At 50.8% G+C, this 16,321-nt stretch overlaps 1 protein-coding gene across 4 annotated transcripts in view; it reads left to right on the top strand.

Annotated features, from left to right (window-relative positions):
- MACROD1 (mono-ADP ribosylhydrolase 1) overlaps window positions 1-16,321 on the top strand; it is a 208,039-nt gene that overhangs the window by 153,694 nt on the left and 38,024 nt on the right. For 3 of the 4 annotated variants that reach the window (XM_030568276.1, XM_030568273.1, XM_030568274.1), the window contains exon 4: window positions 6,043-6,072. The exons of the other annotated variant lie outside the window; for it this stretch is intronic. In XM_030568276.1, the coding sequence (XP_030424136.1) occupies window positions 6,043-6,072 (30 nt within the window). The remainder of the gene's footprint in view (window positions 1-6,042; window positions 6,073-16,321) is intronic. 4 annotated transcript variants of the gene reach the window in all.

Genomic DNA, 16,321 nt, shown 5'->3' with positions numbered 1-16,321 from the left:
TAGCTGTGCAAGCCTCACTCCTCTGATTGCATCACACCTGCATAGAACTGGTGCAAATGGCCACCGGGCGAAAGAAATCACCCCCATAGCATGAAGGTCAATCAAGGGACTGAACTGGGACTCAGGACTCCTGAGTTGTGTTTGCAGCTCTGCTGTGACCAGCTATGTGACTAGGAACAGTCCCTACTAGGGTCCAGACAGTGTGGGATGCCCAGCCCAGCCCAGCCCACGTGGCAGCACCCCCTGCTCGCTGCACCACTGCTGCTCCCAGCTCCTGAAACCCAGCCAGATCATTTGGCTCAGCTCTGCCTCTGAACGCCAGCCAGCTCAGCTGCGGCTGTGTTAATTAACAAAGGGGGAGAGGAATGAGGGGAGGAGGACTGGTAGCAGGATGCTGGGGTCCCTTAAGAGCCCCGGGGCTTTGCCCAGCGCTGGCACAGAGACGCCCCATGGTGGAACACAGGCTGGGGATGGGATCAGGGTGCTGGCAAGGTGGTCAGTGCATCCGCCCTGCCCAGGCCTTTCTGCTCCCCTTGGTCTCAGTGCTTTAGGATCCCCACAGGCATTCTGTCTTCATTAGCTCTTAACGTTAACACGGCAAATTCAACAGCAGCTTGCTGGGCTTTGTGGCACCAGAATTAATTACTCCCCGAGCAGGAGACTGTCAGCGAACAGAAAGGGAGAGAGCATCTTTCTCCATGCTCTGAGCTGTGTTTACAGCAACTCCTCACCCAGCTCCAAGATGCAGTTGCCTCTAGGGCAGGCCGTGGGGTTGTTTATACAGGGTTCCCTCACCGAGTGCTGTGATGCAGCCAACTCTGGGGCAGGGCAGGGAGCTGTTTATACTGTTCATGAACTGTGGAGAATGGTACACCTTGAATCAATGCAGAGCCTGTTCTATCCCCATACTCTATCTATCTATCTATCTATCCCCATACACCTCTTCTATCTATCCCCATACACCCCTTTGCCCCAGCTATCTATCTATCTATCCCCAAACGCATCTTTCTATCTCCATACACCCCATCTATCTATCTATCTATCCCCATACACCCCATCTATTTATCTATCTATCCCATACACCCCTTTGCCCCATCTATCTATCTATCTATCTATCTATCTATCTATCTATCTATCTATCTATCCCCATACGGATCTATCTCCATACACCCCATCTATCTATCTATCCCCATACACCCCATCTGCCCATCTATCTGTCTATCCCCATACGCATCTATCTATCTTCATACACCCCATCTGTCTATCTATCTATCCCCATACATCCCATCACCCCATCTATCTATCTATCCCCCATACGCATCTATCTATCTCCATACACCCCATCTATCTATCTATCTATCCCCATACACCCCATCACCCCATCTATCTATCTATCCCCATACACCCCATCGCCCCATCTATCTATCTATCCCCATACACCCCATCGCCCCATCTATCTATCTATTCCTATACACCTCATCTATCTATCTATCGATCCATCCATCCCCATGCACCCCATCGCCCCATCTATCTATCTATCTATCTATCCCCATACACCCCTTTGCCCCATCTATCTATCTATCCCCATATGCATCTATCTCCATACACCCTATCTATCTATCCATCCCCATACACCCCATTGCCCCATCTATCTATCTATCTATCTATCTATCTATCTATCTATCTATCTATCTATCTATCTATCTATCTATCCCTAGATTCACTATACACACACATTCCCACTCCACACACACACACCTCTAACCTTTATACACCCACCCTCCTGTGCACACTGACTCACACTTACACACATTCTGCCCTGTCCCCAAAATCAATCAGTTCCTAATCCCCCTAGCTCCATTTCTAGCCACTGTCCAGTCCCAGGAGACTGGCCTGGGTGTGGTTTGCTAAGCAGTGTTTGAACCTGTCAGTCTGGCCCAGCCAGCCCACGCAGCACTGGGACCATCTGACAGCTGTGCTCAGTTCACAGGTGGATTTGGCAAGGAGAGAGAGTTGAAAGCCACCTTTTCCTGCAATCTCAGCTGATCTTTTTTTTTCACTGTGAAGCGCAGCCTTCAATAATAGTGAATTTCAGACAAGGCATTCACACACACACACACACACACGCACACCCCAGAGGAGCAGGTTTGATTGAGGAAGAGCAGGTTCTGAGGTATGAGAACACTCTCAGATTCTCACTGAGGTGACTTGGGGTCACCTCTGAAATATCAGATTATTCCTCTGTCCTTTTATCCCAAATCTGCCACCATATTTCACCACATTATTTGCTTCTGGAGAGGGGCACAGTAGCTGTTTATACAGGGAACCCTCACCCAGTGCTGAGAGTGACCTCCTCTGGGGAGCGGTATGAGGACTATTTATACAGAGATCCCTTGCCTGGTGCTTAGATGCAGCCACCTCTGGGGTGGGGAGTCGTTTAACACAGTTATATAACAATTTAAGAAATGCAGTGAAGAATCCAGTATCAGTTGTTCCAGGGACTACAGAGGCCTTGGCCAAGATCAGGATCCCCATTGTGCCAGGCATAGCACAGACACATACTAAGAGACAATCCTGCTGATTTAGAGAAAAGAGCATCCCCTACTGAGCCCTCCACCCCACTCCCTGCAGCACAACACTGGCCAGTACTATGCTGGGGCACTGGAGCCAGCTCTGCCTGCTAGGGAAGAGCACCCCCTACTGAGCCTCCCACCCTGCTCCCTGCAGCATAGCACCCCCTAGTGCTGCACTGGGGAACTGGGGTCAGCACTGACTCGGGGGGAGAGCACCCCTTTCTGAGTCACTCTGAACACTTCACCTATTCCTGAACGTTCCCAAAATGCTGCTCCTTCTCCAAACAGCTTCTCGCTGCCAGGGAGGAAAGGAGGGCAGGTAAAACCTCCATGCCAGGAATATAACCAGAGGATTTGATAGCTCCGCCTGATACAGATGGGAGACACTGCCCCCTAGCAGCCCTCCCCTGCCTGCCCCTGGATGGGTTCAGAGAGTTCTATGCAGGGTGGTCCCCATGCATCCAAGCGTGGTGGGGATGGGGAAAGACTGACAGGATCCATTCATTTCTAATACTGGGTTTGGGGTGACGGGGGAGCTGATATATTAAATGTTCCTATTGGGAGCCAGGAAGTGCTAAAGGACCCCATCCCCTTAGCCTAAGGGGAGAATCCATAGGGCCTGGAAACCAAATAATTCCAGGGGACAACTAATGAGATAACAGGGATGGGAGTGAGGTCAAACGGTCAAACAAAGGGAACCTGATGGGGACACCGAGCAGAGAACCCCGGACAGCGCCCACTGCTCCTCGAAGATGTCACAGGAGCCAGCGGACGCCGCCCAGAGGAATTCTGCCCAGATGCTTGAGCGGAAGGAGGATCGGAAATAGGCCCCACGGTCACAGGAGACTCTATCGGCCAGCCTCCTCTCCCTGGTTGTGTAGATGGCCATTTTAGCCAGGGCCAGGAGGAGGTTGACCAGGAGGTCCCGTGGCTTTGTGGGGCCACAGATAGGAAGTGCTTAGATAAGGAGGTGAGGGGGAAAGTGCAGCCAGAAGCATAACAAAATATTTGTGAGGAGCCAGAATAGGGGCTGCAACCTGGCGCACGCCAAGTAAACCTGCGCCAGGGTCTCCCTCACGCTGCAGAAGGGGCAGGTGTCCAGGACGGGGGTAAACTGCTCCAAGTACAAGATTAAATGTTGGTGGGCAGATTGGCCCTTGCTGGCATTAGGGGCAGACTCAGCTGGGAGATGGGCTCTCTGGATGTCTGACAGAGGGGTTAGGGCAGTGGTCCCCAACACGGTGCCCGCGGGCGCCATGGCACCCACAGGGACATCTTAATGCGCCCGCATCCTGGATCCCAGGAAAGCATCCGCCAAAATGCTGCCGAATTTCAGCAGCATTTCGGCGGGGACGCCTCTCGATGACAACGCTTGTCGCCAACAAGTGATGTCATCGAGAGGCATCGCTCCCGAATTTCGGTGGGGATGCCTCTCAATGACGTCACTTGTCAACGGCAAGCGGCGTTATTGAGAGGCATTGCCACTGAAATTCGGCGGCATTTCGGCGGGTGCTCCACTGCTGCAGTGGTCCTTCGTCTGGCGCACAAAAGCATCTCATTCGCTCCACCACACTCAGTTCTGCTCACACAGTTGGGAATCTGGAGTAACTCCACCACACTCAGTCCTGCTCATATGGATGGGAATCTGGAGTAACCCCACCACACTCAGTTCTGCTCACACAGTTGGGAATCTGGAGTAACTCCACCACACTCAGTCCTGCTCATATGGATGGGAATCTGGAGTAACCCCACCACACTCAGTTCTGCTCACACGGGCGGGAATCTGGAGTAACCCCACCACACTAAGTTCTGCTTACATGGGTGGGAATCAGGTGTCACTCCATCTGGTTTGATTGTGCTCAGACTGGTGTAAATCAGGAGACTATCTGGAGACGGAAGTGCAGTTACACCCTGGGTAGATGAGTGGAGAACAGGAACCCTACATTAGCCAAAGGGGTCAGAAAACTGAAGAAAAACTCTAATGGATGAGTGTGGGTGGAAAGTGTATAAACAGCCCCCGCACCCTGCCCCAGACGTGGCTGCATCTCAGTGTGGGGCCAGGGATCTCTGTGTAAACAACTTCCACTCCAGAGGCAGTTGCTTGTCAGCATAGGACAAGGCACCCCTATATAAACAGCCCCCTGACCTCACCCCACCGCATCTCAGTGCCAGACTTGTTATTGTTGAGCTGTTTGTAAAGCTCATCAGAGCCCAGGCCTCATTAGAGGGGATCAGTCAAAGCTAGCCTCTCCCTGGCTGGGGTTGGAAACAGATAGATTTCCGCTTCTCATTCATGCCCTGGCAATTTGCTGATGGTTTAGCACCTGTTACCGGGGAGTTACCTTGGCAACGGGAGCATCGTTATCAGACTCCTGTCACCTTGGAAACACCCCCTCTCACATTGAAAGCCTGTCTGCTCCTGTAGTCAAGCCCGGAGCCCCATAGTGCCATGGCTATAGCCAGGAGATCCAGAGAATGTCTGCAATAGCTGGGGCAGGGCAGTGGGATCTAGCAGTTACAGCAGGGGTTGCTAGGGTTCTAGCCTCAGCTCTGGGAGGGGAGCAGGATCTAATAGGTTACGCAGGAAGGGCTGGGAGTCAGAACTCCTGGGTTCTGTCCCCAGCCACCTATCGCTCTCTGTGCCTCAGTTTCCCCATCTGTCAGCAGGGAAAACCGCTGACCTGCCTCCTTTGATTGGCATCTGTGCAACCCCGAGTGGAGGGGACCAGGGGCCATGGAAAGATTATCATAGGGCAGTTATCACAGCCAGGCCCATGTGCATTTCCCCTGCCCCACGGCTTGGAAGGCGAAAGGGCTCCCTGGGGGAAAAATTGTCCTGAGTGCCCTGGAGCTGCAAAGGGGCATCTTTCCTCACTACCAGCCCCGTCCTCCCCATCTTTATAGGAACAGGTAAACAGAGTTCTCCTGTAATGCAAAGTGGCCCCAGAGTAGACATCAGCCAAACTGCCAAGTGCCCATGATTAATTGGGTCGTGTTTGTAAAGCATCTTGGAAATCTAAAGCACTCTGCGGTCCTGACCCTCTGTCACACCACAAACCAGGCAGAGAACCCAGGCGTCCTGGCTTTCAGCCCCCCACTACCCACCCGCAGCCAGGAATAGAACCCAGGAGTCTCAACTCCCAGGCCACCCTGCTATCTAACCCCTCAGACCCCCTGCTCCTCTCCCAGGTGGGGGAGGGAACGCAGGAGTCCTGACTTCAACCCCCTGCTCTAACCCACTAAAGCTAGACCCCCCACTCCTCTCCTCGAGCTGAAGAGAGAACCCAGGAGTCCTGACTCCTGTCCCCTCTCTCTGTTTCATTGGCTTTAAGACCTTCCCTCAGGTGTACAAGGGGCCTGCCACAGCCATGTGCTCAGAAATCTCCATGCCATGCCTAAGGCTGTGTGTGATAATGTCTCTCTAGCCAGTGTCCTTTTAATAACTTGGGATCTTTCTGTCTCTTTGCAGCTAACAGCTCCCTGCTTGGAGGCGGTGGTGGTGAGTGTGAAATTCAAACCTTTGCGCTGGAATTTTTGTTGGGAGGACCAAAAAATCAATATTGAATTTCTTTGAATTACTGACACGTGTCGAAGTGTGCAGCGAGGGAGATTGAGAGCACCCGTCTCTGGCACTGCACTGAGACCCCGGGTTCCTGGGTTCAATTCCTGACTGTGGACAAGTCCCTGCCCCACTCTGTGCCTCAGTTTCCCCTCCTGCTTTTGTCTGTTTACATAATGAGTTCTTTGGGGCAGGCTGGTCTGCATAGTCTGTGTCCTAGTAGAACTCCGTCGGGTGTGAGGGGCAGGTTCTTTACCGAGCTAGTTATAGCGGCATGAGATTGGATGCAGTTATACATGTATAAAAGTGCCTTAAAACAGCAGTGGTGCCTAGTAGTTAGAGCGCTGGAGACCCTGACCTCCCTGGGTAAAGCACTGGGAGATCTGCTGGGGAAAGCGCCATAGAAGAGCCAGGGATTTTTGTTATACTAGTACAGCTTGCTCCCCTTCCCTTCCCTTCTGAGCATAGCTAGATTGGGATAAAGCACATTTGTCCCAGTCTAACCATATTGGGGTGACCAGATGTCCTGATTTTATAGGGACAGTCACGATTTTTGGGTCTTTTTCTTATGTAGGCTCCTATTACACCCCACCCCCATCTCGATTTTTCACATTTGCTGTCTGGTCACCCTAAACCACGTCCACACTAGGGGGACCCCTCACACCGCTTTAACTAGACTGGCAGAGTTAAAGCCACGCTTAAGTGTCTGTGCAGCGCCCAGCACAATGGGGGCCCTGAGCTAGGGTGTGTATGGGGTGGGTGGAGGGATGGATTCCCATTCTGAACTTCACCATTCATAGCCACTGAAGTCTGGACAATCCGTAATGGGCTTGATCTACAGCAAGGGAGAGTTAGGTCAGATGTGAGGCAGAACTTTTGGACTCAAAGGGTAGTGCAGCTCTGGAATGGCCTTCCAGGGGAGGTTGGATTCCCCGTCACTGGAGAATTTCAAGAACAGGCTGGACAAACACCATTCAGAGACGGTGGAGGTTTATTGGCCCTGCCTCAGCATAGGGGGCCGGACTAGCTGACCTCTCCAGGTCCCTTACAGCCCTACATTGCTATGATCACATAAAAGTGGCGTAAAGAAGGAAGACCCACTTAGCAGATTGTCACACACACACACACACTCTCTCTCTCTCTGCAACCTGCCCAGACCCAGGGCTCCCTCAAGGTTTCTCTAGTCCGCGGTCAGACTTGGGTTTGACATGGTGCCCACAGACTCCTTCTCTGCCAGGACATGAGTGAGGACGGGGTTCTGCTTGGGCAGAGATGGCTTGGCCATTCACGCCTGCCTGCACAGCAGCCAGAGTCCGCATGGAAGGGACCGGGGTCGGTTACGCACATGTGCATGCACACACACACACAGAGCCTGTCTGTCCCTCTTCCATGCCCAGTATGTTACATGCCCTGTCACTTCACTTGATTTTCACAGGGATCCTTCACCCAGTACTGAGATGCAGCTGCCTCTAGGGAGGGAACACAGGGGCTGCTTAACAGTACAGAGCAACACTACACAACAGCTTAGCACAGGAAGAGAATAATGTTGTGTCCAACTGAATGTGATGGTGGGAATTTAAGGTGGGAGACTTTAAGGTGACTCCAGGGCTAACACTAGCTCCGCGAGTGCTCTCTCTGAGCCCCCTACCCCCTTTCCTGCAGCACAGCATCCCGAATGGGGGGGCCTGCGGGCAGCACTCGCTTCTGAGCCCCCAGCCCCACTCCCTCCAGCACACTGCACCCTAGCACCACGCTGGGCTGCTGGGATCGGCACTGCCCATGAGGAGAGGAGTGCCCTTTCCCCACCCTCCACACCACTGGGGCATCGAGGCTTAGAGCGACCCCTGCTGAGTCCACTCCACTCACCAGCACGGCCTAGGTCACCCAGCAAGCTCTGCTTAGCAGCTGTTTCACAAAGTCACAGCCCAAGGTGGTGGTGCCAGGAGCCTGAAGCAGAGAATGAAATGAAGGGAAAATTAATGACCCAGGAAAACAAACAACCCCCGCCCAGCCCTGCCCGCTCCGGGGCCTCCTCATTGCCAGCTGTAACAGCTCCCTTATTTATCCCTGACCTCAAAGATCCCATTTTATTTCTACTTTTAAAAGGCCTGGAGTTGTCACTCGATGATAAACGGTGCCGGGTGGGATTTATCCGCCACCCCATTAACATGTGACTTCCCCCATCGCAAATACTGCTGACAGTGGGTACAGCACTCAGCCTCCTGCCATGGCAGCACAATGGGGGGGAAGAACCTGGCTTTTGGATCGGCAAGGTTTGCAGAGCACAAGATCAGTGGAAATGGGAGCTCGGCAGCCTGAATGTGGCAGACCTGAGTCCGTGTGCACTGGGGGAGCGTTCCCATGCCATGTAATGCGAGCCCAGATCACTGGTGGTAGGCATCTGTCTGTTCCCATACACCTTTATCTTTCTGTCGCTCTACACATTCCTATCTATCTATCTATCTATCTATCTATCTATCATAGTACCTTAGCACTGTAGCTCCAGGTATGAAACAAGTGTTAATTTCAATTCCTAGTTGCATCCCTGCATGTCAGTGGTACTTGGCTCTCCTCTTTAATTCTGACCCTAAAATGATGTGTATTGTTTGCTGTGTGGCTTTTATACTATTGCTGCACCTCACCCCAGAGGTGGCTGCGTTTCAATGGTGTGGTCATGCTGATGAAAAACGTGCATAGAATTAGTCCCTTTAAAGACTGTAAAGGCTTTCCAAGTTCATTTGAAAATAAGGCCTTATAGAAATGGAGACTTAGCGGGAGTGGATTCAAATCCCATTTACGCAGGTGTCAGTCTGGAATCACTCCAGATTTGAACCAGAACACAAGTTTTTTGTGATGCTTAAAGGAGTTCAGCGCTGACATTAAATGTAGACAGGTTTCAGAGTGGTAGCCGTGTTAGTCTGTATCAGCAAAAAGAACAAGGAGTCCTTGTGGCACCTTAGATACTAACAAATTTATTTGAGCGTAAGGGTAAAATTTTCAAAAGCACTTACATGATTTAGGAACCTATATCTCATTTTCAAACATGACTTGTGTTGACTTTCAATGACTATTAAGGTACCTAACTCCCATGGCAATCAATGAGAGTTAGGCACCTAAATATTTTTGAGGATTTGGTTCTCAATGCCTGAGCCACTTTTGAAAAGGGGACTTAGTCATTTTTGAAAATTTGACCTTAAGTGACTTGTCCAAGGAGCCTGTGGTACAGCTAGAAATAGAACCCAGATGGTCTGAGCTCCAGGCCCACCCCTCAGACTCGCCAGCCTTGCAGTTTGTTGCTCTCTTGCGTTGACTAAGCAATAGCCTAAAGTATTCAGTATGAGGGAATTTTTAAACCCTAATCAGCAAAATAGCAAAAAAACAAATCAATTTCTATATCTCTTCAAAAGGATGCCTGTAGATCTCCCAGTAAATGAGAAGTGACAGGGCTCACTTAGACGCATGGTGAGATTTATATGAGCAAGATGGGCTTTCTGACAACTCGGAAGGACTTCTGCCACTACCTAGAGCTAAATATAACTCGTGTAAATTCCCCTATCGGGACACATGTGTATCGGTGTGTGAGAGCAGTAACAGCTGGCTATGCAATCAGCCTGCCTGTTAAATACAGGCCGGGACATTCAAAAAGATCCAGAGGGATTTAGGTGCTTTGACTAAAAATGTTGAGTGTCTAAGTGACTTAGGGGCCGCTGACTCAGGCATGTAGAGGTAGAGCTGATGGGGAATTTTTGATAAATGCTTTTGGCCAAAAACGCCCATTTGTTGAAACTGTTCACGGTGCAGGAAAATTGGTCAAGATTTTGATTTTCATCCCAATTCGGGGCAGGGGAAATGTTCAGACTCTCAAAATATTCAGAGAACAGGAAAACTGTTTTCCACCAAGTTCTGCTTCAGAGCTGAATTCGTGCAATTAAGAACCATTGGGTGTTAACTGGACTTAAGTTTCTTTTGAAAATAGGATGTAGGCCCCTAAGTTATTTAGATGCTTTGGACAGTGGTACCCTTAGGCATCCAGGGGCAGGATTTACAAAAGTAGGTAGTTGTCTTAAGATGCAGACAGGAACCAAGTGCAATTTTCCGAAGCACCTAGGTACTAAGTCTTGTAATCATTGGGAGTTGGGCACCTGCCCAGCCACGTGTTGGCAAAGCCTTTGGAAGAATCTGGTTGTGTTCATTTGGATGCCTAAACAGGAGCTACAAGCCGTGGGAAATCCAGCTTCAATTGGGGGCATGTGGCACTTGAAAATCTGGCCCTGTGTTCATTGTGCCTCAGTTTCCCCCTCTGCAAAAAGGGGATAAAAGGCTATTTGTCAATTCAGATGATTAGTTCTTTGGGGCAGGGACTCTCTCAATGCGTGTCTGTGCAACGGGGCCTTGATAGAGTGACCAGACAGCAAACGTGAAAAATCGGGACAGGGGGTGGGAGGTATTAGGAGCCTATATAAGAAAAAGACCCAAAAATCGGGACTGTCCCTATAAAATCGGGACATCTAGTCACCCTAGGCCTTGGCCTTGATCAGGGTCTGTGCAGCATCTGGCACAATCGAGCCCTGATCTCAGTTGGGGTCTGTGCAGCGCCTGGCACAATGAGGCCTTGATCTCAGCTGGGGCCTGTGCAGCGCCTGGCACAATGGGGCCCTGATCTCAGTCGGGGTCTGTGCAGCGCCTGGCACAATGGGGCCCTGATCTCGGATGGGATCTCTGCAGCACCTGGCATAATGGGGCCCTGATCTCGGACGGGGTCTGTGCAGCACCTGGTAAGATGAGGGCTCTGATCTTTGCTATTACAATACAGCTGGAGCTGGCCCCTTTCTGCGGTGCTGAGAACACAGGAGCTGTCAGAGCTCTGTTGGAGCCCTCTCCCCATGTCATTCTGTTGTTCTGTCCATTAGTCCACTCTTGCAGGAGATTTATGGGGATTTTTTGTAAAACAGTAGAGTTCTGAGGTCCTGCATTTTAACACCAGTCTCAGATTTATGGCACTTAGTGGCGTGTGAGTGCATTAGAGGAAGGGCCATGTTCCCCCCCGCCTCGGCCTCTCTCTTTAATTTGATTGCAAAAACAACTTTTAAGGGTGGAAAATAAAATCCAAGTGAAGGCACTTGATTGTTCTTCCTGACAAGGACATTTAGGGACAGAACACACCGCGCTCGGCATTTGGGGCAAAATCCCTGTAGCGGAAATGCTCCAAGATTAGCTAGTAAATCAGCAGCACCCCATTGGAGTCACTGGGCCAGATCCACAGTTGGGGTAAATCAGCCATAGCTCCACTGGAGTCAGTGGGGCCAAATCCACGGGTGGTGTAAATCAGCTATATCTCCATTGGAGTCACTAGGTCAGATCCACAGCTGGTGTAAATCAGCCATAGCTCCATTGGAGTCAGTGGGGCCAGATCCACGGGTGGTGTAAATCAACATTGCTCCATTAGTCACCAGGGCTGAAACCCCAGGTAGTGAGAATTGGTGTTGCTCCACTGGAGTCAATGGAACAACACTGGTTTACACCAGTGAGAGTCTGTTCCATTTCTTTCACAGGGAAAAGTCCCTGGGGACACTTTACCCCATAACTGCAGGATTTTCTGCCCCTGCCTCTGTAGCAGCTAGTGCTGCCTGCTGCTGGAGACAGGAGCCCCGGCTAGATGCCCCCTGGGCCGATCCAGCATGGCAATTCAATAGGGGATTTTGCAGTCCAGCCTCAGCAGCATCAGGAGCCCTAGCACGGAATGGAGTTCAGCATCAGACCCATCCAGAGCAGGGGTAAGCAAAGCTAGGTCCCATCTCAGTGCATGCTCGCTGGGCATTAGGGGAGAAGCCATGGAGCTGAAAGGAGGTGACGTGACAAAGGAGCAAGCAGAGGCCGTGGGGCAGGAACCAGCAAATGACTAGATTTTATGCAGGCCAGTGCTTCTGTTGAAAACCAAACAATAGGACCACATTGTGTCCCTGATCCACACACACCCCTCGCCTCCCCCACTGCAGGCTGCAGCCATAGAAAGCAGACAGACAAGCAAGCAAGAAAGAATCGCTTTTAACTCTTTGTCCCAGGCTCCATATAGATCAATTTGACTCAGATGTTTGCATTGCTTGTTCTTCCTGATACACACAGACAAACACACACACACACCACAACATCTACATACACAAAGATACCCCCCAACACCTAGACATCCCCACTGATACACAGGGTCATAGACACACAAATTCACAAGCCCTGACACATCTGTACACGCAAAAACATACATCTGGACACACACATCTCCCAGGGAGGCTCATTGATAACCGGCCCCCTCCCTGGAGGGACAGATGGATGCGGCTGCAGGAGGCATGCCTGGGTTCTGGGCCTGAGCTCCAGGTAGTGTGGTGGTGCTGCCCATAGCGAGTGGTTAGCTAGGGAGGAGATGACCATATATACACACCCTCCATCCACACACATCACACACAATGGTGCACATTAAGCACATATGTACACAGCACAACATCTCTTGCACTCCTGACCCTGCCCTCCAACTAGCTCACTGCTGTACAGACTACCCACGCTGCTGCTGAGTTGCTGAGCCCACGTGTCTGCCAAGTCGCTTTCTAACCCTCCCAACAAGGCCCATTTCTCTGTTTCAGTGTGTGTGTGTGCATGTGTGTGCGTGTGCGTGTGCATGTGCGTGTGTGTTTGCTCATGCATGAGCCCGGGAAGGGTCTTTTCTCAGGGCTGATTTTAAAGTGCATTTTATTTTCCTTCTGTCAGTGGGACTGGGAATCTATCTATCTATCTATCTATCTATCTATCTATCTATCTATCTATCTATCTATCTATCTATCTATCTATCTAATCTTTTCCTGCCTCCCCTCACCTTCTAGGCACCTTCTATGTGAAATCAATAGCAAATAGAGGGTCGAGTCCCTAGTGGGTTTCATGGAGTATCTGGTTCCTTCTCCCTTTTCTAAGTCAAAACTCTAATTCATAAGAGTTTAAGACCAGAAGGGCCCCTTAGATCATCCAGAATTTCACCCACTTCCCCCCATATTGAACTCAATATCTGGTGTTTGGCTAAAGCACCGTCCAGAAAGGCAGCCAGTCTGGATTTGAAGATTTCAGTGTTGGGGTTGGGGAAGTCAGATTTAGGGTTTAGAGCAGAAGAAGGGTCTGTGGTTAGGGTTTATTGGTACCAAGGTTGGTGAGCGTAGTAAGGCCTTTTCAAAAAAGGGGTCCAGCGGTGTTCCCTCTAGACACTGGATTCTCCCGATCCCCTCCAGGAGTTTCTCTCTTAGCTGGATCCCCTAGCTCCCCCTGACATGCTGGGCAAGTGATCATACATTGTGATTCCTGAGCTCTCTGGTGGGGACCATCCCTTCTCTACAGCTCTCAGACCACTGCCTCTTTGATAGCACTTTTCATCCACAGAGCTTGAAGCACTTTACAAAGGATCCTTATCCCACTTTACAGATGGGGAAACTGAGGCACGGGGAGGGGACTTGATTTGTCTAAAGTCACCCAGCAGTGTCAGGAATTGAACCTGACTCTTAGCCCATTGTCCTGTCCACTACGACAAGCTGCCCTCTCGCCTATAGCTCCTTATAGAGCATCTTTCATTAGGTGTCTTTTAAACTGATAATCGAGAATTCCTGCTCCATTGTTTCCCCCATGGGGCTTTGGGAGAGAGACTCATCCATCTTTCTGCAAGAGAAGTCCTTCCATTCTTCCATTCCTCTGAAGCTGAGAGGGACAAGCTCTCAGCTTCAGAGGAACATTGGACAGCCATGGCGTCCTCCCCCTGCAGATGATCCCAGAGAATCAGCTATGGGAGGGACAGAGTTCAAATTACTTCGTTTCCCATACCCCTGTTTAGAGCTGAGTCACACCCATTTTGTTTCTTAGGAGGAAAAGGTCAGTTGTTCTAAAGATCCATTCAGTACAAGCTGTCCAGTGGCACTGACAGGAGAAACTGCCCATGGGGCAGAAGGATCTTCCTGATCCTCTATTAGAGAAGCCCTGAAGCATGAGAGCTGATTTGCATTCTAAAAACCTTACTGCAGCTCTGCATTTAGATAACGACTCTAATCTCATCTCATGCTTCAGGGCTTTAGCTGGTTGCCCACAAGCCTCCAGGAGGGAATTTCCCCCCTGAAGCACAGTCAGCCAGTTGTCTTCTGGGTTGGCTTGGTTTGTTTTTTCCACCTTCCTCTGAAGCATCAGGAATCAGCAACAGCTGGATATGGGACACCAGGCAGGGTGGGCCAAGTTCTGAGCTGGTCTCTCTAGCTGCTTGGCTGGTGAGTTTTGCGGAGATGATCAGGATCCAGCTGATCATCAGATCTGAGGTCAGGAATTTCACCCAGGTCAGATTGGCAGGGACATTGGGGGTTTTCACCTGTCTCTGCAGCATGGATGCGGGTCACCTGTGGGGATCCCCTGGGCATGGCTCACCTCAGCAATTCCCTGCCAGTGCAGGGGCTTGGGCATTGGTGGCTCCTCGGTCTCCCCTGTTTCCTGCCTCGGGCTCACAACTAGTTAGTCTCCTGAGGGCTGAAATGTTTTGGTTTAACTGGAGTCTCTGGGCTGAGTCAAGGAGTAACTGGGTGACATTCTCTGTCTTGTGTTATACAAGGGGTCAGACTAAATAATCTAATAGGTCCATCTAGCCTTGAACTCTATGAAATCTCTTCTACCCGCATGTAAATAAAGCCCAATCCTTTCTTCAAGGCATGCTAAAGGATGGCTTCTTGTGAGGAGGAGTTCCTCAGGCTTTGCAGAGAAAAAGGAAAGGCGGCATTGTTATTATTTCACATTTCCATTGTGATACTGCATAGAAGCTTCCTAGCTGGGGCACTGGGGTCAAAAGGGAGAGCACCGCCTACTGGGCCCCACTGGCCCTGCTCCCTGCAGCACAGCGTGCCCTAGCACCAAATCAGGGCGTTGAGCTCAAAGGGGAAAGCACTTTCCACTGCCCTGCTCTCTGCAGCATAGCATTCCACAGTGCAGCACTGGTTCTGTAGGGCCAGCAGTGACCCCCTGTGCTAACCCCTCGCATCTTAATCCCTGGAGCACAGAGATCCCTTTCCCTCCCAAGTCACCCCCCACACTCTAAGCTTCCCCCTGAGCAGCAAACTACCCCACTTGAGCTCCCAGACCACAGCCTATCTGGCTGGCACCGAAGGGCCTACCCTGTGCCAGGCCTGCCTCAGGCCCTGTTGGACATTGCTAGCAGGCAGTTCAGTGTGGAGGAGTCCAGAGCTCTCCCCCTCGACAGTCCAGCTATAAACTGCTTTTGTCCTGGGTCAGTAAAGGGGCTGGGGGAAGTGGAAGAAAAGCCCTTTTTGTCTTTTGTGTGGGGAAGAAATAGAGTCAGGGGCTTTAAATCAGGAATTAAATCAACAAACACCTCCTCCCCACCAGTGTCTCTCTTGTTTATTAGGCCTGACATGTTTACTCTGTGATAAGAAACAGCGCTTTCACCAAGAGATTTGTGTTCTATTTTTCAATTACCACTCGTCTCTCTCTGCCACTTTTGCACTAAAGGGATAATAAATGTATCGGAGCGTTTCAATTATTCATCTAAATCACGGACGCACCGGGGCCGCTGCCTGCGCGCTTAGTGACAGATTAATTCAAGGCTGCTACTGGATGGGTTTTTTAAGCACCCCCCTCTCCATTTTAGGGCCTGTGTAAAGTCTCCTCCCATCACACTGTTAAGCCAGTGCCACTCTCCTTACAAAGCAACAGTTGATCCCAGGGGACAGAGCTGACTGGTCTAGAGGCCTGGCCACTGGGCTGGGGAACAGGACGCTTCGATTCTACTCCTGGTTCCTGGCTACACCCTATTCCTGCTCATTGCTTCTGTTTCCTTTCTGCCGCCTTTGTCTATTTAGATTGGAAGTGCATCAGGGCCTGGGCTGTTTCTCACTCTGTGCAGCACCTGACACAGCGGAGCTCACAATCTCTGCTGGGGTCTTTGTGGCACAGTGGGGGCCCTGATCTCTGTGGGGTCTGTGCAGCGCCTAGCACAATGGGGGGCTGGTTGTGGCTGGAGTTAGTGCAGCACCTGGCACAACAGGGGGCTAACGTTGGTTGCAGCCCCTGCATGCCCTGTAATTTAATTTAAATTATAAATGAAACAGACATATGCCAATGGCAATTGGGACCTCATTGTTCCGGGTGCTGTACAAATCTAGCCATTAAA

This window comes from Gopherus evgoodei, chromosome 7, assembly GCF_007399415.2.
Source record: "Gopherus evgoodei ecotype Sinaloan lineage chromosome 7, rGopEvg1_v1.p, whole genome shotgun sequence".
In the NCBI taxonomy this organism is placed as follows: domain Eukaryota; kingdom Metazoa; phylum Chordata; order Testudines; family Testudinidae; genus Gopherus; species Gopherus evgoodei.
The sequence above is the reverse complement of the archived record's forward strand: the minus strand, read 5'-3'. Positions and strand labels throughout refer to the sequence as shown.